General features: G+C 44.5%; 1 protein-coding gene across 1 annotated transcript in view; it reads right to left on the reverse strand.

The window, feature by feature from the left end:
* Positions 1-21,224, reverse strand: part of ARHGEF26 (Rho guanine nucleotide exchange factor 26) — a 133,733-nt gene extending 112,509 nt beyond the window's left edge. The window contains exons 1-4 of the mRNA XM_062212816.1: positions 21,137-21,224; positions 19,566-20,698; positions 17,903-17,942; positions 13,677-13,822 (exon numbers count right to left, since the gene is read on the reverse strand). Coding sequence (XP_062068800.1) covers positions 13,677-13,822; positions 17,903-17,942; positions 19,566-20,645 — 1,266 coding nt within the window. The 5' untranslated portion in view covers positions 20,646-20,698; positions 21,137-21,224. The remainder of the gene's footprint in view (positions 1-13,676; positions 13,823-17,902; positions 17,943-19,565; positions 20,699-21,136) is intronic.
* Between the last annotated feature and the right edge of the window lie 1,500 nt (positions 21,225-22,724).

The following is a 22,724-nucleotide window of genomic DNA, read 5'->3' on the forward strand; positions in this document are numbered from 1 at the left end:
CTCTTCCCCTAAATTAAGTTCCTCGCCCTGGCGGCTCCAGAAACCACAGTGAAAGCTAGCTGTCAGCAGTAGGCCTCCCTGGTCATCTGCTTGGTTGATTAGTCCTGACATTTCTCCCATTAATCAAATTCCTCTCTTTTGCTTGTGGCTGTCTCCAACCTGCATTCCCCACCACGGACTATGGAGCCTGGTACTAAATTTATTCATTCTTTATGCCCAAATGAGCGAGAGATGTGCTTCTGCTATCTCTATCAGCCATTAGGAGAGAAAACGAGGTCAACAAACCCCGAAAAGCTAATGACACAGAAGTAGAAAGAGGAGGATTTTAGGGCAAAAGGACAATTCCTCACAATTATTTAATAAAACATTATCAATTTATTTAAATGGCTTATTTAGTAAAATACTGAGGTGTGGACCACACTAATAGTGGTTAACAGTAGAGGGGTTTGGGATGGTGGTGGAGTCCAAAGTCACTTTCAGTCCTCACTGGTATGTTTAACTTTTATGAGGAGAATGTATTTGCATTACCTCTCTATTCAAAACAATTGCTTCAAAGAACCGATTTTGAACTTTAAATGCAAATACGTAATCAGTTAAAAGACTGAAACATCCACTCTGGATGAAATAATGCACAGGCTTGAAGAGGGTGTGAAAGAAACTTTCAGGACAAAGGAAATTGTTCGTAACATTGTTAAGGGAGAAAAACAGGTTACAACCAGTAAATATAATGATATGAAAAGATATTTATAATATTTCTAAAAGAAAAAAGGTAGATGACAAAACCATCACTTGCTTCAAAGACAATCTATATACATGCTTTTAAATATTTATTATTTTACTTGACAAGCATCTACTTTTTCACTTCCCAAATGTCCACAGCAGCCAGGGCTGGGCCAGGCCAAAGCCAGGAGCCAGAACTCTATCTCAGACTCCCATGTGGGTGACAGGGAACCAAGTACTTAAGCCATCACCTGCTGCCTTCTGCGATGCACATTAGCAGGAAGCTGGATCAGGAACAAAGACAAGACTTGAACTCAGACACTCTATATGGAATGTAGGCATTCCAAGCAGGTCTTAACTCCGCTGTCAGACACCCATCCCTCTATAAATATATTTTCAAAAAGAAAAGGATCTGATCTGAAAAGTTAGATATCAATAGTGATTGAGTTAGGGGACAGAGTTCAACTAAATTTTCCCTTGAATATATGATATTTTCTGATTTTTCCTAATCACCATGTCTTGACTTTCTAGACAAAGCTAAATTTTCAATAACAAAAAACTAACATCTCAATAAAGGAAAGAAAACAAGCAGAGCAGACACTAGTCACTGTAAGGATGCCAGTGATAGCAGCATTTCTCTATTTTTGCCCCAAAGGAAAGCCAGAGAAATGAGAGGGATCACTGGGAAAGAAAGGAAATAAAAAAGCAAAGGTAAAAAGAGGCAATGAGAAAGATTTTATCCAAGCCCAAAACAAGCAATGTCTTATGAAGCTGTGTTGAAAATGACTGATGACAGGTGAGAGATAAAGGAGGAGGAGGCTGGGCCAGTCAGTGTAACTGAGAATGATGTCACTAACACATAGTGAAGGTATGAGTCAAGAAGGGGTTGAGGAAGGCAGGAGTGTTCCAAGGCACTGCTCCATACAAATGATCACCTGTTTGTAAAGGTCGTGCCAACAGCTTAAGTGCTACTTTATTTTTATTTATTATTTTTGTAAAGTGGCAGGTGGATAAAAACAAACTCCAAAACAATATCTTACTTGGAGCAACACTGACTGTGAAGTTAATTTCCGAGATTTGCAATAAAGAATGTAAGCTGAGCAAAGCCCATTTTGGGAACACATGTAATAAAGTGAACTAATGTTTTACAATTGAAGTAAAAAGCATACCATGGTTTCACTGCATGGGAACTGTCTGTCATACAGAGATCTGAAAAACAGTCACAGTATGGCCAGCTTTCTCCTTCCATCAAGTCTTACTTATGCTGTTTATACTTGAATCACTTTTTAAAAAATTAATTTATTTGAAAGTCAGAGTTACACAAAGAGAGAAGGAAAAGCAGAGATAGTGGGGTCTTCCATCCACTGGTTCACTCCCCAGTTGGTCACAATAGCCTGAGCTGCACCAATCAGAAGCCAGGAGCTACTTCCAGGTCTCCCACACAGGTGCAGGGGCCCAAGGACTTAGACCATCTTTTACTGGTTTCCCAGGACATAGCAGAGAGCTGGATTGGAAGTGGAGCAGCCTGGACTCAAACAGGAGCCCATATGAGATGCTGGCATTGCAGGCGGCGGCTTTACCTGCTAGGCCACAGCGCCGGCCACTTGATTCACTTTTTTTTTTTTTTTTTTGACAGGCAGAGTGGACAGTGAGAGAGAGAGAGAGAAAGGTCTTCCTTTTTTGCTGTTGGTTCACCCTCCAATGGCCGCTGCGGCCGGCGCACCATGCTGATCCGAAGGCAGGAGCCAGGTGCTTCTCCTGGTCTCCCATGGGGTGCAGGGCCCAAGAACATGGGCCATCCTCCACTGCACTCCTGGGCCACAGCAGAGAGCTGGCCTGGAAGAGGGGCAACCGGGATAGAATCCGGCGCCCCAACCGGGACTAGAACCCGGTGTGCCGGCGCCGCAAGGTGGAGGATTAGCCTGTTGAGCCACAGCACCGGCCGCACTCTGTAATTTCTATGTCATTTCCTCTGGCCTTCTGTCCTACATTCACACTCAAACATCATTTGTGCACTTCATTTCTACTGTCTTCTTCTTTTTTTTAAGATTTATTTATTCATTTGACAGGCAGAATTACAGAGAGGCAGAGGTAGAGAGAGAGGTCTTCCTCCACTGGTTCACTCCCCAGATGGCTGCAAGGGCCAGAGCTGCGCCAATCCAAAGCCAGGAACCAGGAGCTTCCTCCAAGTCTCCCAACCTGAGTGTAGGGGCCCAAGCACTTGGGCCATCTTCTACTGCTTTCCCAGGCAATAACAAGGAGCTGGACTGGAAGTGGAGCAGCCAGGACACGAACCGGTACCCATACGTGATGCCAACCTGCAGGAGGTGGCTTTACTGGCTATGCTACAGCCCCAGCCCCTCTACTGTTTTCTAAATGAAGTTCTGAGTTCCTGGAGCAGAGCCTGGGTTTTAGACTTATTTTATTTTTCCCACCCACTAAAATGCAGTGGAATACAAAGGACTTTTGGAGACATTTTTCAAATAGTAGCTTATAAATTCTCAGTGAACACAAAGCAAAATAAGGTAATCTTGGGGACAGCATGGTGGTGTAGCAGAAAAACCCATATTCTGTGATGACAGCCCATGGGGTGCTAATTCAAGTTCCAACTGCTCCACTTCCAATCTAGCTCCCCGCTAATGGCCTGGGAAAAGCAGCTAAAGATGGCCCAAGTACTATAACCCCTGCTACCCATGTGGGGCACTTAGATGAAGCTCCTAACTCTTGGCTTTGGCCTGGCCCAGCCCAGGCTGTTGTGGCCATCAGGGAAGTGAATCAGCAGTCAGAAGTTCTCTCCCTCTCTGTAACTCTTTCAAATAAATGAATAATTTTTTTAAAAAGGCCAATCTTTTCATGGAATAATCATTATCTATTTAAATGTAACAAGAAAGAAGAAATAAAATAGAAAATAACTTTCTGCCTTGTACAACTTTTGTTTGAAACACATGCATACACATTCAGACACATACACACTAAATCACAAGGTAAGTTGTATTTCTCATTATGTTAAGTCACTAATAAAGACCATGGACTGAATGTCCAATCCATGATGTATACATCTTCCCTAGACAAATTAGCCATGTCTTTTTTTATAAAGCTTTTATTTAATGAATACAAATTTCATAGGTACAGCTTTAGGAATATAGCAGTTCTTCCCCCAATACTTGCTCTCCCACCCCATCTCCTGTCCCACCTCCTGCTTCCTCTCCCATCCCATTCTTTATTAAGAGTCATTTTTTAATTATCTTTATATACAGAAGACCAACTCTATACTAAGTAAAGCTTTCAACAGTTTGCACCCACACAGACACACAAAATATAAAGTACTGTTTGAAGACAAGTTTTATCGTTAATTCTCATAGTATAACTCATTAAGGACAGAGGTCCTACATGGGGAGTAAATGCACAGTGACTCCTGTTGTTGATTTAACAACTGACACTCTTATTTATGACGTCAGTGACCACTCGAGGCTCTAGTCATGAGCTGCCAAGGCTATGGAAGCCTTCTGAGTCCACAAACTCTGTCAGTATTTAGACAGGGCCATAAGCAAAATTAAAGTTCTCTCCTCCCTTCAGAGAAAAGTATATCCTTCTTTGATGGCCCCTTTTTTCCACTGGGATCTCACTCACCAAGATCCTACACGTAGAACATTTTTTGCCACCGTGTCTTGGCTTTCCATGCCTGAAATGCTCTTATGGACTTTTCAGCCAGATCCAAATGCCTTAAGGGCTGATTCTGAGGTCAGAGTGCTATTTAGGGCATTTGTCATTCTATGAGTGTGCTGTGTGGCCTTCTTCCCATGTTGGATCATTCTCTTTTTAATTCTATCGATTTTGTTTTAATTTTTATTTGACAGGTAGAGCCATAGACAGTGAGAGAGAGTGACAGAGAGAAAGGTCTTCCCTCCATTGGTTCACTCCCCAAATGGCCGCTATGACCAGCGCTGCGCCAATCCAAAGCCAGGAGCCAGGTGCCTCCTCCCAGTCTCCCCTGCAGGTACAAGGGCCCAAGAACTTGGGCCATCCTCCACTGCCCTCCTGGGCCACAGCAGAGAGCTGGACTGAAGAGGAGCAACTGGGACTAGAACCCGGCGCCCATATGGGATGCTGGTGCCACAGGCGGATAATTAATCTAGTGAGCCACCGCGCTGGCCTCAATTCTATCTATTGTTTTTACCAGACACTTGGTTTTATGTATTTGATCCCTTTAGCAATTAATCCTATCTATACGATCAGTTATACACTTAATATGATCACTTTAACATGTAAGATGGCATTAATACCACTCAGCTTACTGGGATTTGGAGTCCCATGGCAAGATTTTAGCTTTACCCTTTGGGGTATAAGTCAATGGGAATGTGGGCGGAACTGTACAACTCCTCCCTCTTTTATTTCCACTCTTATTTTTTACTGGAATCTATTTTCAATTGGATTTAAACACCTATGAATAATTCTGTGTTAAGTAAAAAGTTCAACCAATAGTATTAAGTAGAAAAAGAAAATAGTAAAAAAATAAAATAATAAACTATTTCTTGACAGTCAAGACAAGAGCCATGTCTTAATACTCCTACAGAGCCCAAAAGAAAAGCTATTCTACTCTCACAGCTTCACACCCAAAGTGGCTGTGGTTTGCACCATAATTGATCATAGAGGTCAAAGCTCACTGTAAGCAAGCCAGCCAAATGACAATACATGTTTAAGTGATCTCTTAAGTTGGGGACAAGAATCTGAGCTAACACAAACTTGTCACTGAACAAACTAAGCTGCCTTATTCTATATGGAGGCTGAAAGGACATGAGGATGGGACAGGGCCATGCCAGGTTATATCAAGCCAATGTTACAAGAACTCAGACATTCTGAATATGCAGGAGCTGTTAGGAGAAAGGACAGGCATTGTGAGAATCAGACAATTCATGAGAAGAGAGACAACAGGCTGAGTCACGTCACTGGCAGAGCACCACAGGGAAATGTGGTTCTACCTCTTCGAGAGCCCTGGGCACATGCAGGTATTACCTGAAGGTTCAGTTCCAGGAACCTGAAGGCTCAACTGAAACAGCAGTAGCAGGGTCAGCTAACATCCCACAGTACTGCTTACTTTGACATAAAATAGAAAATTAGTACTTTCCCTCACAGTATCATCACAAGGACTTCACGAGCTACATATGAAATCACCTAGCACAACCCTGCCACATAATAAATTCTCTACCAATATCTGGTAAATAATTTAACTGCATGTCAACTGATCAATGCTGCAATGACCAATGACAGTTACCCTGCAGGTCAGCCATTGCACCTACTGCTCATACTGAGACTTTGGACCCATGTGAATGTCAGGGCTCCCTGTTGCTCAGCTGAGCAGGCCACAACCACGCACCTTTGCACACCACTAACAGAAGCAGGGTTTCTTGCCACCCAAAGTAGAAACTGCTCTATTATTATATTATTGTCATTGGATGGGTGGCAGAATTTATTTCCTACATCGAAATAGGAAATAATCTGTAATTTTTTGTACTGAAGATTTCCTTCTGCAGAATCTCTCCACTAACTTTACAGTTATATCTCTTCAAATAATAGAAATATAAGTAGTAAACATCTTACTAATTTTAAGACATTGTCATCCACACTAATCATCTGGAAAAATCAGCAGACTCTGAGTCATCTGAATAAATCTACAAACTTTAGTAACAAACTTTTAAAGACTACTTCCATACTTCCAGAATCAACAGTGACTTTGACTGTGACACTACTCACCAGTCATGATGGAGAATGAGTACTATGTGGACACGGCCCTGAGAAACAGTCCCATCACTGGACTGAGGGAGGAGAACCCACAAAAGGACACCTTCAGGTCAAGGAAATACAAATGAAGCCTCAACCCAAAGCTCAATATTACAGAGCCCTTCCCTATAATTACCCAGAACCCCTGAGATTCCTCTTCTTCTAATACACTATATTACTACAGATTGCTGTTGAACTTAAATGTGTCTATGTGCCTTCCCCATAGAAATACCTACTTAAGAGAAAGGTGTGACTTAATCAGGTTTCTCAGTAAGTAACAGCTTGGATGTCACCTGAGTATACAATGTATTTCAGGCACAAGACTGATGACATTCCAAGTGAGTGGAGATCACAGAAGAAGTCCAAGAACTGAACCTAGTGCCCTTCCAATTCACAGAAATCAGAAAAGTAAGGAGGAACCCACAAAGTGGGTGGCTGTGTGGTGCAGCAGGTAAGTCCCCGCTTGGGGTGGCAGGCCTGCATCCCTATTAAAGCTCCTGGCTTGAGTCTGGGTCTGACTCACTCTGCTTCTACTCTAGGTTCCTGCTAATGTGCAGCCTCGAAGGTAGTAGGTGGTTGTTCAAGTAGCTGGGTCGCAACACCCCCACAGGAGATCTGGATTGAGTTCCTGTCTCCTGGCTTTGCCCTGGACATGCTCTGGCTGTTGTGGGCACTTGGGGAGTGAACCGAAGTGTAAATGATCTTTCCCTGTCTCTTATCTTTCTGTCTCTCTTCCTTTCAAATAAAATGAGGGGCTGGTGCTGTGGTGTAGAAGGTTAACCCTCCGCCTGCACTGCCAGCATCCCATATGGGTGCCAGTTCGAGTCCTAGCTGCTCTGTTTCCTATCCAGCTACCTGCTAACAGCCTGGGAAAGTGGTAGAAGATGGCCCAAGTACTTGGGTCCCTGCAACCACATGGGAGACTCAGAAGAAGTTCCTGACTCCTGGCTTTTGATTGGCCCAGCTCCAGCCATTGCGGTCATCTGGGGAACAAACCAGTGGACAGAAGACTTCTCTCTCTTTCTCTCCCTCTGTCAGTAACTCTGCTTCTCAAATAAATAATATTTTTAAATGCAAATACATAATTTTAAAAATGAAAAAGGTACCTTAGCTGTGCTAGCCTTATTTCACATTCTCTTACCCACCATACCCCCAAGGGTCCATGCACATGATGTTCTCTCTGCCTAGGACTCCCCCCAGCCTCTCCTGCTCTTCAGCTTTGCTCGGCCGCTGATCTGGACAGCTCATGTCACTCACTGCATCTGACACATTCCTTCAACAGACAGCACCTTGCCCAGGCAGGTGCTCTTCCCCATGGGATCTCACAGGAGCACCAACACGTCCTGCCTAGCTTTACCTCAGCTGTAACTACGCATTTATGTACGGGGTCACTTGATATATGATGTCCGCCTCACCACTGAGGGTGTGGGTGAGGACATGAAAGCAAGGTGGAGTCTGTTCTTACCATTGACAGTGCCACAAGGCCACAACGGGAGCAGGCCCTAGATAAAAGGCTTGATGAGTAAAGAAATCATTCAGCAACCTTTCCCACTGATTTCATATTCCATGAAAGAATGCCTTCTCTGTCTGGGTCCCAGATCTAGGCTTCTGATTGAAACATCTCTTTTCATAGTTATCATCACAATTAAATAACCCTGTGTTCATCTCCTCCCACTGTCTTAGGAACACCTGTCTCTTCTAGTCTCTGCCTCCCCCAGAGGACATGGCAGACACACACCCTGTTCCCACATCTATTGTTCTTTCAGGAGAACCAATAACATAAACATAGGCACTAGTATCAACACATTACCCCGTTGCCCCAAAGTACTTGGCTCCCAACAGAGTACTTTCCTTCTCGATTTCTGTACTTTCCAGGGGATATAGAAAGTTCCAACATTCCTACAACTCAGATAAAGAGTAGCTTCTTAAAGCTGTTAATAATTTACTTATTTTAAAAGCAAAGAGGGAGTGGAGAAAGAAAACTTAAAGAGACATATGCCATTTGCTGATTTATTCCCAAAAGACTTGCAACAGCAGGGCTACAAGATCCAAAAAGTCTCGCAAAGGGAAACTGTGTGCCTTAAGAGCTGAGCTGGTTCTGGAACCAGCATCTGAGATCAAGATTCTGGAGCTCCCATTATACCACTAGTCACACCAAGCTCAGTTCAGCAGATACTTTAATGAAAATATAAGAACTAGCCCCTGACTGAAGACTTCAACATTTTTTAACCTGAAGAAACACTCAAATGATTTCAGATCACTGATAAGGCACATGCCAGCAAGCACACGGAAGAGAACAGTAGGAGGATGCCTATATTAGGTGTGGAAACTATGCCAGTGGACGCCTGTGTCTGCCTCTGGAGCTCGGACTCCCTTTTCAAAGGTACCTGGCATTTCAAGGTGATGGAAATTACACAAACACACCCCATGGCAAATAAACGGGGTCAGGGCACGGCCAGAGAGGGTGGCTGGCTGTGGTGCTGTCACTGCACTTAACAAAGCAAACACTGGTTTTGCAACAGTCATTTCTCAGTGCATGCACAGTATGTAATACTGGAAGGGGAGGAGACGGTGTGCTGTGATCTCAAAGAAGAACAGTAAATACTTCCAGGATCCCACTGAAGAACGAACCTTAGTGAAGAGGCTAAGTGCTGGTTTTGCAGCCAGGGCTCAGCTGGCTACACATCTGGCACTAACTATAACAAGCACCCAGTGTTCTGTCTCTGACTAATACAATCAATATTTTTCTCGAAACCGATAAGCTTTTCCCAGAGATCCAAGAACTGCTGGCTTAGTCCTCACATTGCTGCTTTAGGTGAGTCACTGTGTGACTTGCTCATGTGTGGTAGGATCCACATTTCTGGGCATACTTCAGGATAATCAACTTCAGAGATCAAAAAATGACTTTTCAAGTTCAAAATCCCAAATCCCTTCCACTTACAACCAACTCAAAATTGCAAATCATAACCACATAAATTATTTCAGATGCATTCATGCTCTCAAAGTCATGAAGAGCAGCACAAAGGTATAGTCCATGGAGTAAGAAATCTTGTTCTTTCAGTTAAGAATAGGTCTGTCTACTTTGACAATCAAATCCATGAAGAATAAGCCTGTCTCCATCGTATGTGATTACACAGTCCTGCCTGCTTTCCTGACTGTAACAGAACGTCCCACTTCATCACTTCTAAATACATTCACCATTAATTCACTTTAATCCCACAGTGAAAGTCTGTGGCAGCCTAAGTGTTCACTATTCAGTTGTGGCCCAATTAGATGCCTCTCCTCTGTAGGTCCAACCGTCCCTTATTCCTAGATGACAATGGCACTACAGTTAAACCTGTCCCTGTCACCTGTGTGGTTGAGCACCACGCTACTACTGTCCAGTAAAACCAAAGGAGACATAAAAACAAACACACTCAGACAAATCACACCGCAGACAGAAGGCGTCAAGACGTTATGTAACAACCGTCAATTACTACACATTGCTGCATTTCCAATGGAGTCGGTGGCATACTGAATGCTTCTTACTGTCAACTGATAAGGAGAGTTTCATCACGCCAGAAGGCAGGCAGGTGTGTGCCACAAAGATAAAAGATTCCTGGCACACACATGCACTCACAAACTCCCTTGCTAAGCAGAGAGTGAAGGCACATGCCAAACTGAGACCCAGCCAGAAAACCCCTGGTCCTACTCTCTGGTACCAGGACTTACTCTTTTTTATATAAGATTTATTTTATTTATTTTGAAAGACAGAGTTACAGAGAGAGGTAGAGACAGAGAGAAGTCTTCCCTCCGCTGGTTCATTCCTCAGATGGCCACAACAACCAGAGCTGCACCAATCTGAAGCCAGGACCCAGGAGCTTCTTCCGAGTCTCTCATGCGGGCACAGGGGCCCAAGGACCTGGATAATCTTCCACCGCTTTCCCAGGCCACAGCAGAGAGCTGGATCATGAGATGAACAGCCAGGACTAAAACCAGCGCCCATAGGGGATGCTGGCGCTTCAGGCCTGGGCGTTAACCCGCTGCACCACAGTGCCAGCCCTGACCATGGCTTATTCTTGAAAAGGTTTTAAGTGGCACATGCAAGATTAGATTGGGGCTACCCTACTAACTTGATTTATTAAAAGTTAAGCATGGAAAGATGATGAGAAAAAGAAATTAAAAGCAGACCTCTCTTAAGATCTGCCTGAAATGCTGCAGATCCCCCACAAGGAGGGATCGGGGCACTAGGTCAGAGAAATGGAGGTGCTGATGTCTTATGAGACACATCCTGACATAGCTAATAATTCACACAGCCTCCTCTTCTTAGGGTCAAACTGCAACTTTGACATTTACTAGTGGATAGGCTTCTAAAATGGCAATAGCTTCTTTGGGTGCTAAAAACATGCACTTTCCTAAAAAGTCAGAGATGGCTGTATCTTTTTAGTGGATAGAAAAACCCCTATGGGAAGGACAGAATGATCTCCAGAACAGTCATTACCTCTGGGGAGGCAAGAAGGACAAAAGCACAGGAAGGGGGGGTGGTGGTAGCCAGATCAGATCAATCTGAAAAAACAGACTGAAACACATATGTTAAAATGTTAGCATTTGGGCAGGAAGGGGGGTGGGGCACTGGTACAGTGATTAAGTGTCACTTAGGACACTGCACACCACATCAGAGTGCCTATGTTCAAGTCCCAGCTCTGTTTCCAATTCCAGTTTCCTGCTAATGCACACCCTGGAAGGTAGCAGGTGATGGCTGAATTCATTGGGCTCCTGCCATCCATGTAGGACACCCAGACCCAGTTCTGGAACTCTTGTTTGTAACCTGGCCCAGTCCCAGCTGTTATGAGCACTTGGGGAGTGAACCATCCATCAGATAGAAAATCTCTGTCTGTCCCTTGTCTCTTTTCCAATGAGAATAAACTTTTTAAAAAAGAATGAAATGTAAACAATTAACATTTAAGTGGAAACCAGACACAAAGCCACAAAGAAAATGCAGGACAGGGCCTAAGCAATGCTAAGTGGCAAAGTCCAATCATGCTGCTTTGATTAAATATAATTTCCAAGCAACACAATAAATATACACAAGCCTCCTGGGAACACTCAAGTCCAAGATAACACACACTACAGCTGGAACTCACTTTATAGCTTTACATTTTATTGTAAGACAGTCCTTTCGTATCAATCTTGTTAACGAAAGACCCATATCAATACCTTTGTATTTGCCAAATAAAATGCAAGCCCTTATTTGAAGCTACACTGGAAGATGTGCTGTGTTATGTAAGGACATGTGCATTTGTTCCTCTGAATGAAGCCAAACTCCAGGAGGCCTAAATATGGCAGCCTGATTTTTAGTGCTAAAGCTAAGCTGGATCAGAGTGTAACTGACAAAGAAGTCCACATTTCTGTCGAGCACTCAATGATCAACAGCAGGACTTAGGCCTGAGCTAACAAATGCAGCTGCTGCCACAGAGAAAGCTCAAAAAAATTCACAGCCTTGTTCTCCCAGAGCCTCCAACAAACAGCCCATTCCAACAACTGAATCAACAGAACAACAGCATTTTAGAGCTGGTCTCTATCGCTCTTGCTATCAGTTTTAACAACTGTCTATCTTAGGCACCTATATATCTTGAGAGCATTAGATTCAGGCCACCTACAAAAAGCACACCTATATCATAGAAGCTGCAAATTGTTAGAACAGAAACCAAGTTGGTCCCAGATACTTTATTGGATTTACACAGCCTTTTGTTAAAACATGAATTAGAATAATACTCATAAAAGTATGGAGGTTCTCTTTCCTGAGTATCAGAGGTCCTAGCAACACTGAGCCATTCAACCTACCTGGTTTGAATAAAGCAGCAGTTGTTCAATGTATACAAGGCCTGTGCACTACACTTCTCACCATCCCCTAAGCTCTGTGTGCATAGCATCAGCAACTCACACTACTCGCCCCACACTGTAACTACGGCATAACACTAAGGGTGTCATGCCATGAAGGCACTGAAAATAAATAGATTCCTCTTTGAACTAAAGTAGGGGGTGGAGGAGAGACAGGGAAGAAGGGCTTGGTTTCTAAAACATTTTAAAGAGGGGAGGTAGAGCCTGAACCCAAAGCCGTCCCTCACCACTAACATACACACATTTCCAGGATCCTGACAGTATGTTGCCAACATACACAACTCCCTTACTTATACTGGTGGGTTCTCAAGATACCTGAGACTCCTGACTCTGAACAGCATTCACTGTGGCCTAAGAAGGAATCAGCTCTGCTCTGATCTTATTTAAGGACTCATGAAGGTATACTGGCTTATTCTGATGCAATGCTCCTACTATCCAAGTCAGCCATGGGAATTCCTTTCAACTTGCTAAAGCATCAGATACCCACAAATTCTGTGCCCAAACTCTTATCAAGAAAACCAAACATCACACTGTAATATTTTGGAAGCTGGAGGAAAGAAAATCATGGCTAAAAAAAAAATGCTGATGTAGAAAGGAGAAATTACTCTTAATTACTCTTCAGTAAAAAGTTATAAGTATCAGATATAAGCACACAAAAGATGCAGAAAGGGAGGTGGAAGGGAATGCCACTCATCAATCAGTTTCGAGGAAAAATAAACACATCTATACCAAATAAAATATCTGAGAAAGAACTACAACAAGCCCCTTCTTGTGCATGGATGCATAAGTATAGGTATATAGACAGACAGAGCTTCAAGAAGCTCATGCAAGATGCTATTATGAAAAAACTTGCATAGATTTGAAAGTTTTTGTGCACTGAAATAAACTTATCTATTAATTCCACCTTCGCACAAAGTTTCTGAAGTATCCTCACATATGTATATACCACCATATTATGATATAGTTTACAATACATTGAGTTACCACTGAAAATGCACTGTCATTTTTAAAATAAATAAAGAATTACAGTATGCTAAATAGGAAGAATTTATAGAGCCCATACGACATGAGTTTCAAGGTACTTTATCAAAATCTGATTTGCTCAATCAGAACTGTCAAAGTTCACATTCTCAGGAGTGCCTGCAGAGTTTCAAGCAACAATTCACCATCTAAAATGAAGAGCGCTTCTCTGTAGGGTTATAGATTCAGCATCAGATAACTTGGAAGCCATATCCATGGTAAATTTCCAAAAGCTGGTTTTCATCCACCCACAGGTAGAAAAGAGGGTAAACACTCACTGCAGAGAGCTGGCTCCATGTGGATCTCAGAGGCTTATGGTGAATCACAATTTTTTCATCCGACTTCTGCTCTTTGGGCTCTGACTCTTCATCTGAATCAATGTCAAGCGCTTTTTCTTTGTAGTTTTGATACAGGACTGCATTTTCTGCAACAAAACAAGCCCTGATGATCACTAATTTTCTTCAATCAACATGCAATTTATTATAAAGTACTTCCATACTTACACAATATTTTGTCTCTAGTTTAATAAACAATGGACAAAGGGACAAATGGATTTTGTCACTGAAAAATAATTGCAGAAAAGTGACATTCTCACTCACACAGTTGTGCCCCAACCTCATCTGCAGGGCAAGGGAGGCACCTTCTATGACATGCCGATGGAAGCAACGTTTCTGTCTTTATTCACCACTCATGAAGGACAGGCAGGTCTCTTAAGTCACTGGTTTTTAGAATAAACTGGATTTATTCCCTAACTTTCCTTCAAGACCTTGAAGGAATTGACTTGAATTTAACAAACATTTATTGCACATCTAGGAGGTGTCAAGTTCTAATAGTAAAATAGAAAACAAAAGGCACCTCCCCTGCTTTCATGAGTGAACAATATAATTCAGAAAAACAAAGTCACTCCTACATGCATCTATTGCTTCAACTGATGATGAGAAAATAGCTGCTAGATGCCAGCAACTGCTATGGGAAGACAAAAAAGAAAAAAATCTCAATGTTCAAGGAGGTAACATTAAAGTGAGAAATTACCAAAAATAAATAAGTAAATCTTATATATTTCAGGTATTGGTAAATGTCTTGGAGAAAAATAAACAGAGAAAGGGAGTGGAAAGTGCTGGAAAGAAGGTATGCAGATATTAAATAGAACAGTTTAGCAAAGCAGAACCAAGGTGACACTGAAGGAAGGAAAGGAAAGAGATAAGAAAGCCAGCTACCGATAGTTAAAAAGCATCTCATCGAGGGAACAGCTGGTTCCGGGCCCTGGAGTAGGACACTGGTTTGAGTATATGAACAAGCAGAACCCAGAAGGCCTGTATAGAATACTGTGAGGAAGGAGCAAAAATATATGAGGGTACAGAAGTTCATGGGAAAAATAGAAATAATAGGTCAGCTTATTAGGGTGCAAACATGTACCTAGAAACTACAGGACTTCTATACAGGTGTTCTGAGAAGAGAGTGTCAGCAGGGTGTGATCTTGTCTAGGGGTCAGGGAAATGTCAATAAGGAAAATTTAAGATCTGAAAGTTAAGGAGTTGCCGAGCTAAAGGAAAAAGTATTTGCCAAAGCCCTGAGGCAAGGGGAAGCATCATACCTTCTAAGAACAAAGGAAGGTCAGTGTGGCTGGAGCTTGGGTGTGATTAGCGGCCAGAGAGAGCAAGGTAGGTTAGAGAGATGAGCAGACTCTCCAAATGAGGGAGACCCCATTAAGAACCGGGTTTTCACTGCGTTTTACAGAAGGAGGCTTCATTCACACTGTAATGATTGCATTTTATGCTAAATGCAATGGGAATCCACTGAGAAAAGATTTCCTGAGATTGAAGAGCAAAACTGTGTGACTTATATGGGAGACAAATTAGGATGCTACTGGGGTGGCCAAAGAAAGGTGACTGGGTCTTAGGCCATGTGACATAGTGACTGGTGAAAGACTGCATACGGGGACAGAGAGAAGGAAGGGTGAAGGATGCTTCCCAGGCTTCAGGTACCACAGTTGGAAAGCAGGAGACAGGAACACTTGAGGAAATTCAGGTCTAGTGTGAAGGATTATCAGACTGATTTGGGACATACTGAATTTGAAATGCCTTGCCTATCTACTAGGCAAGCAAACATTTGCCTCTTGTCTTACCAACCAGAGATAGTTCTGTTTGCACCACAGCTAACATGGAATCTATGCAAGATTGTACTGATCTCTGATTGTTCTGCAGTAAAACTGAGTTTCCCCTAGTCTTTAAACTGCTTTGTGTTTGGCACCAAGTATAGGCATAACATTGGTATGATTTTTCATTCATTCTCATAACAAGGTAGACAACATTATTATTAGTCTCATTTCCCATATGATGAAACTGGGGCTCACTGAGGTTCAGGCTCTCGCTCAGTGTCACTTAACTGGTAAGTAGAAGCAGTAAGACAGGAAGCCAGGTCCTCCTGGCTCCAAGATCATGAGTTTTCACCACACAGCTACACTGCTTCCTGAGTGACTGCTATGGCTTGAATATTAGTTTTGATGTCCCCAGATCTGTGTATGAAAGGTTTGGTCCTAAAAGTTTTATGTTAATGTTATGGATGAATATTAATTTTTAACAGATTAAGGGCAGAAATCTAATCCAATTATAGTGTCTGATGGTAGGTTCTTTGATTTTGATTTTTATTTATTTGAAAAGCCAAGAGAAACAACAGGGAGATAATCCTTCTGCTGATTTTTTCCCCAAATAGAGGCTAAAACTCAGTTCAAGTTTCCCACATCAGTGGCAGGAGCTACTTGAGCTACCAGCTGCTGTCTTCCAGGATGAGCATTAGCAAGAAACTGGAATTGGAAGCAAAGCTAGGACTCAGGTCCAGGTACTCAGATGGGATACAGGCAGTTTAAGTAAAGTTTTAACCACTGAACCAAATGCCCATCCCAAAGTACAGCCTTTAGAAAGTGTTTAGACTGGGTTCGGTTCTGGAGTGCCATGATTAAAATATGGTGGCTTTACAAGGAGGCCACACTGACATAGATGGCAAGTGTGCTCCCAGTCGCTCCGCTCTTGGACGCACCATGTGATCCTTCCTCTGTACACGCTTTGCCTTCGTCATCCTCCAGCCTTACCAGATGCCAAGCCAGTGAGGTCCACCTGATCTTGAATTCCAGAACTGTGAACCCAAATATGCCTCTTTCCTTCTTAAGCAGCTTCTCTTAGGTATTTATAGTGACAAAAAAGCTAACTAACACAGGCATATTCTTGTTAGTCATTAAATGTAAGAATCATTCATTCCTGATGTATATATTTATATTTGTAAAAAAAACACTCTATGTCATATTTGAGAAAAGGAAAGAAAGAATACACAGAAAGTTATATAGTAAAAAGAAACACAAAACTAGCTCAAATGAAGGTTTGCTCTCTGACTTTTAAAAATCTCCAAAACCTTAACCCTCTGAAGCAAAGGTCACAGAATCAATGTCAAGTTCTAGGAGGTACAAAGCATCTCCCTAAGAAGGCATCAAGTTGAGGTCGTCTTCAGTGCACACTGAGATAGTACAAAGGAAACAAAAGGAACAAAGAGCCAGATCTCTGACCTAGCACTGGCTATGTTATTAGCCATGTGGCAGTGGACAAGTTACTACACCTCTCAGAGCTTCTGGTTTCCTCCATTACCAAAATTACAGAGATGAACTTAGCCTAACCAGTTAAAATATTATTTCTAGGTTTCTTCCCCATGTCCAATGGTTTTCTAAGATTAGTATAATGATAACCCAAGGTTATCTAACTCTTCAGTGGTTTTACTTACAGAGGAGCAGCGCTTCTTTATTCTTCAAAGGTTGGAAAATCTTAGCATTGCACAGCATGACAGAAAGCAAGTACACCCACTGCCACCAGGAGCCTCCAGCCCTTAGAGGATGCAGCTGGGACTGCTCCCGCGAACTCTTGGCTGACACTTGAGCCATCTATTTTCAGAATGTCTACTAATCTGATTAGGGTTTGAACACCTGGAGGAAGCTGTTTTTGTTTTTGCGAGCCTTAACAAAAATATTATACAGCTTACAAACTCTTAAGAATATGTTTCTGTCACCCAGAAAAGTTATAATTCCCCAAAGGAAACATAAGTCAGAAATTATAATAAAATGTGGAAATATGAGGAAAAGAATATTCAAAGGAAATGCAACCTAAGGAACCATGACTTAAGATCTAAACGACAAACTAAGAATTATTAACTAAAAATCTAGGGCCTACGCTTTCTTCTCCACTTTTTGAGAAAAGACTGGGATGGAGCCCAAGCAGAGAAGAATTAAAAATCCCAGGACACTGACAAGTTATCAGCTTATTGAAAATTCTATGAACTTCATTCACTGTTGATATTATTAGATGACAATTTAGCTTAGCACAGAGCTTTGCACTGTATAATTTGGGCAAAACTTGGACTTATTTCTCATTTTAAGTGTTTTTGTTACTGCAGTTGGATTTCAACTTATAATTGATATTCCACATTGAAAAAGCAATAAAAGTCTGGAAAATTACATGCTTACCTTCCCCATCAAATGTTCCTTGTCCTTTCAGCATTTTTTTCTAAGAGACAAGCAAAAAATTTCAAAAAGAGGAAAAAGCAAGGCAAATTATGCATGAATGAGCCAAACAGAAAATACATCTATTTTAAGTAAAAGTACTTTTTCTATTGTTCCATTCATTAGATTTCCAAGAGCACAACACAGTAAATACACACAGCAGTTCACTCCTATGACCACAATTCACTGAAACAGTGAAATAAAATATAAATGTCCCCCACAGCCTGTCAAAACAGATTGAAAGTCCTCAAATGACCAGCCGCTCAATTCATTTCACTACTTACAACTCACTATCACTGTTACACTGAATGTTGCTATACTTGCAGAGTTGGAAAAAACCACATAAAAAATTCTATAATGTCTTTTAAGATCATACACTCTAAAATAAAACAGGCTTGCTTGTGTATTACACATGTGACATTTATATAGACTGGTTCCAGTTCTCTGATTAATCAAGAAAAAATGTGGCTGCCAAAAGGAATCTCGGCCCTATTACTGAGATCTGCCTTGTTTCTGGGGAAGGCAGTGCATACTCTCAAATATCTCTTTCTAGTTTTCCGTAATTCTTTACGTTCTGTTTGACAGTATTTCAGAAAGTGCAGCTCCTAGGCCTGTATCAGGTAGCAATTTCTCACAGCTGAATCTATCCTGAAATTCTGGTCCAACAATTTGTTAAATGCACTAAAAGACAACTAGGTATAAAAATGGAAATGAAATGCAGAGGCCATGATGACATGAATAAGCAACAAAACAGATGACAAACTATCTTTTGGGATTCTAGTGATTGATTTTAAAATTAACACTGCCTGACATCACCTGTGTGATCACCACTTAAAAAAACAACTCCATGGGGGCCAGCAGCCAGTGCTGTGGCATAATGGGCTGGGCCACCTTTGCCTGCAGCACTGGCATACTATGTGGGCGTGGGTTCAGGTCCCTGCTGCTCCACTTCTGATCCAGCTCTCTGCTGATGGCCTGGAAACAGTGAGGGATAACCCAAGTGCTTGGGCCCCTGCTCCCGTGTGGGAGACAAGGAGGAAGCTCCTGGCTCCTGGCTTCCGATCATCAGCTTCAGCTGCTTCGGCCATTTGGGGAGTAAACCAGCGGGTGGAGGACTTTTATCTCTGGCTCTCCCTGTCTGTGGCTCTGTCTCTCAAATAAATAAATAAATCTTTAAAAAAAAAAAAAAAAGCCCCACAATGAAAGCAGAATATCATCAACAGGCTCAAAGGGGAATCAGCATTATCCTGAATTATCATCAGCTGTGGTGCTATTACCCAGACTGACCCTTCCAAACAAAGGCCAGAAAAACTGACCAACACAGTGCAGACCCGGCCTCAGACATCTGCAGTAAAAGTGCTCAGGGCTGATGCAGCCAATCCTTCATTTGCCATAACTTTTGTCTTTTGTCCCGGAAAATTAGCTGGAACTTAGCAAGCTAAAAGTGATAGGAGTTTCTCTTCCTCCCACAAAGCTGCGGACAAGCCACAGAATGTTCCAGGTGTGCACATCCAACGCAGAACTAAAACAACGACACCTGGTTTCCTCTGTGTTCCTTCCCACTCTGAAGGCATTCACTCTAGGCTCTGCAAACGGCAACGCCACACGCTTGCTTGCCCACTCTTACCTTTATCCTGCCCAGGCTGGAAAACTTCTCCTTGTCTTCCATCACTGCCTTCAGAACAGGCTGGGACATTCTGTTCTTCTTCTTCGAGCTGGTAGGGCTGTCAAAGTCACAGCCACTGACCACGGCCCTGCGGTAGGAGGTGGACCGCAGGCCCCTGCGCAGGGACCCCGGGCTGTCCAGGTCGTTGTCCAGCTCGCCCTCCTCCCCTGCAGAGCCCAGCGGCGCTCCGAGACCCTCCACCATGCTGCGCACCTTGAGCAGTCTCTTGTGGGGCTCCACATTCTGACTGTTGGATTTACTCAGTTTAATTTCCGAGGCCAGGCTCTTCGGAATGATCTGCTGCTTGCCCACTTTGAGGGCGGCAGGGCTGTTTGTACTCAAGATCACCGCAGGGTTCTCCGGGAGCTCGTTCTCCTTGGAGGGCAGCCTTTGCAGGGGCAGTTTTTGTTCCGAAGACATTTTCTGGGGAGCAGGAGAGTGCCTCGAGGGTCCCCGATCCGAGTCTTGAGCGATCTGACCGAGCTGCGCACCCAAGCCAGGGGAGTCCTTATTAGGCGCAAGGCCATTTGTGGTGGACGAAAGCACCGGGCTGGCAGTCAGTCGGGCCGGGTTCTCCTCTGGGCTGCAGGGGGCGGACGCATTAGGAGTCCGCGGGGAGCACGGCGGCAGCGGCGCAGGCGAGGTCACCGTGCCATTCGCCGGGGATTTCGCAGAGCCGCCCGACGGCGCGTCAGGCACCTCGGGTGACTTGGGCCCCCGGAGTCGAGGAGAGGCAGCCCGGTACTCCGGGGTGACGGTCCGACCGTTGGCCACAGCCCTCCGATGCGCGCACAGGAGCAGCGGGCTCCTCTGGAGCGTCCTGCCATCCGAGGCGGTGGGCACCAGGGCGGGAGTCTGCGCCGCGGGGAGAGTCCCTCGGTCCTCCACCGGGAAGTCGGTAATCAGCAACCCGCTGGGGCTCTGATAGGACTGGGGCCTCGGCTTGCTCCGGCCCAGCAACTGGGGCTGGGGGGTCGACCGCCTCCGCCACAAAGGGGTTATACTGTTGCTAGAAAAATCCACTTCGCTCTCGCCGTCCATAGCGGGGAGCCTCCGGGTTAGCCCCAGGGGGAACAGTACTCACCAAGTCTGGCCTGAAGAGGAAAGCAGTTGTGTACTGTGGGCTCCAGACGAGCCGGCACGGCTCACACAGCCGCGCGCTCGGAGCTTGGCGGTCACGCTGCGGTTGCGCGGGACGCGACTTGCGGCACTTACACGCCCTTTCTCGGGCAGCAACCGCCGCCACAGCGCTGCGCGGTCCCGGGTAGCAATCTGGGGGGCTGCTCGGGCCGAGGCATCCAGTCACCTCCGCGCCCCCTCCTGGGTCCGGAGACCACCCGCGCGTCTAGAGCCCGCCACCAAGTCGCGGATGCAAGCCAGCCGACGCACAAGAAGCTTGGGACGAGTTCAGCTTTCTGGAGAAACTCGCCGCGGAACGTTCCCCTCCGCCTCCATCCAGCCGCCCGCCCCCATAGTGGGCCCCCCCCCCGCCCCCCAAGCGCTCCAATTGCCGGGCTCCCAGTCAGATTTACCTTCCCGGGCTTGCAGAGCCCGGGGCCGAGAGGCGCCCACCAACCCGTGGGTGGCCCGGGGTCCGGACCGAAACGCCGCGGCTACAATCTCAGGAGATCATTGCTGCCGACGCGGGCGCTAGCCCTGCCCCCCCAGACTCGCCACGCCTCCGGCCTCGGCCACGCCCCCGGACTGGGCCCCGCCAGGGCGCGCCGCGCTCTCACCGCCCCCACGTGCTGGAGTCCGCTCGTGTGCGTGGAACGGAGGCGCGCACCTGAGCCGAGTGCCGGGCTCCGGGGCTCCGGGGCTCCGGGGCTCCGGGGCTCCGGGCTCCGGGAAGGGAGCTGCGGGCGCGCGGGGTCCCGGTAAGGAGCGCTGCGTGGGAAGGGGCTTGGGAGCCCTGGTGTGACGCAGTTTACGGAGCCCGGAGCCCCGACAGTCTGGAGTGTTGCAGCTGAGTTAAGTTTGTGAACCCCGAGAGCGAGACCGCGGGGCTCCAACGCAGAGAGCCGTACCTTTCTCAGTATTGAGCTGGGATGACAAAAAACGGGTAGTCTTGCCCTCCTAAAATGCCTTATTCTGGGGGCAGACTTGCCTTTTTGAACCTGGAGTATTTCCCAATATATATACGCCAGCGGCTGTGCGGAGAACTGGGTGGCTAAGAAAACAGGAGGGAGGAAGTTTTCATTGAATTATCTTTGGACTTTGTACGTTTTGAACCTTGAAAGCGATCTATTGAAAATAAGCTCAGTGCTGAGTCTGGAGCTGTGTCGCCTGGAGTTCCAAAAGTCCTACAGAGAACCAAAATAATAAATACATACATACATACTTACATAAATACATACATAACATTTTTTAAAAAATAAGTTGCTGCCTGTACATAGAATAAAATTGAAAATCCATAGTATGGCTCATGAGGACCCGCGCCGTCCTATCCCTTTAAATGCAGTGAGCTCGGGGGTCTCCTGGCTCACCATTCTTTGGTCACACCCACTTAAAGTTTGACAGCCTCAGAACCTTCCCTTATGTTCCTTGTTGACCTTCTGACTTCTCACCTTCTGACTTCCTGTCGACTCCTGAATTAGATCACTGCCTCATTTATTTACTTTCCCAGCCACCTGTTCTCTTTTCCAAAGATGCAAGTCTGTGTGTGTGTATGTGTGTGTTTATTAGCCGTTCTTCTTTACACTTTAATCTGCAGGAGGGCAGGACCCTGCGTGTTTCCCCTCCTTATTCCAGGCACGTAGTGAACGCTTAATAAATAATCTGAATGAGTGAATGAACGAATGAGAGGAATGAAGTGAGAACAGTGGCGTTCAGTTGCCAAACAGAAAGTTGGTTTTGTCCTGGCCAGCCTCCTACCCTGTAAAAAATAATGAGGCAAACTTGAGAAGAAAATGGTTTTAGACCAAAAGGTATGCATAAGTGATTCTATTGGCAAGACTACTAGGTCCTCATTCAACAATGGTGCATTCAATGAGCACCTGTGTGCAAGCTATGCTGCTGGATTTCGCCCTAGACAATGTACATTAAATGTAATGGCCAAAAATATTAGGCCATCTCTGGGTGGTGAGATTAAGAATGTTTTTTCATGCTTCTTTGTACCTT

Source organism: Lepus europaeus, chromosome 2 (genome assembly GCF_033115175.1).
Source record: "Lepus europaeus isolate LE1 chromosome 2, mLepTim1.pri, whole genome shotgun sequence".
Lineage (NCBI taxonomy): Eukaryota > Metazoa > Chordata > Mammalia > Lagomorpha > Leporidae > Lepus > Lepus europaeus.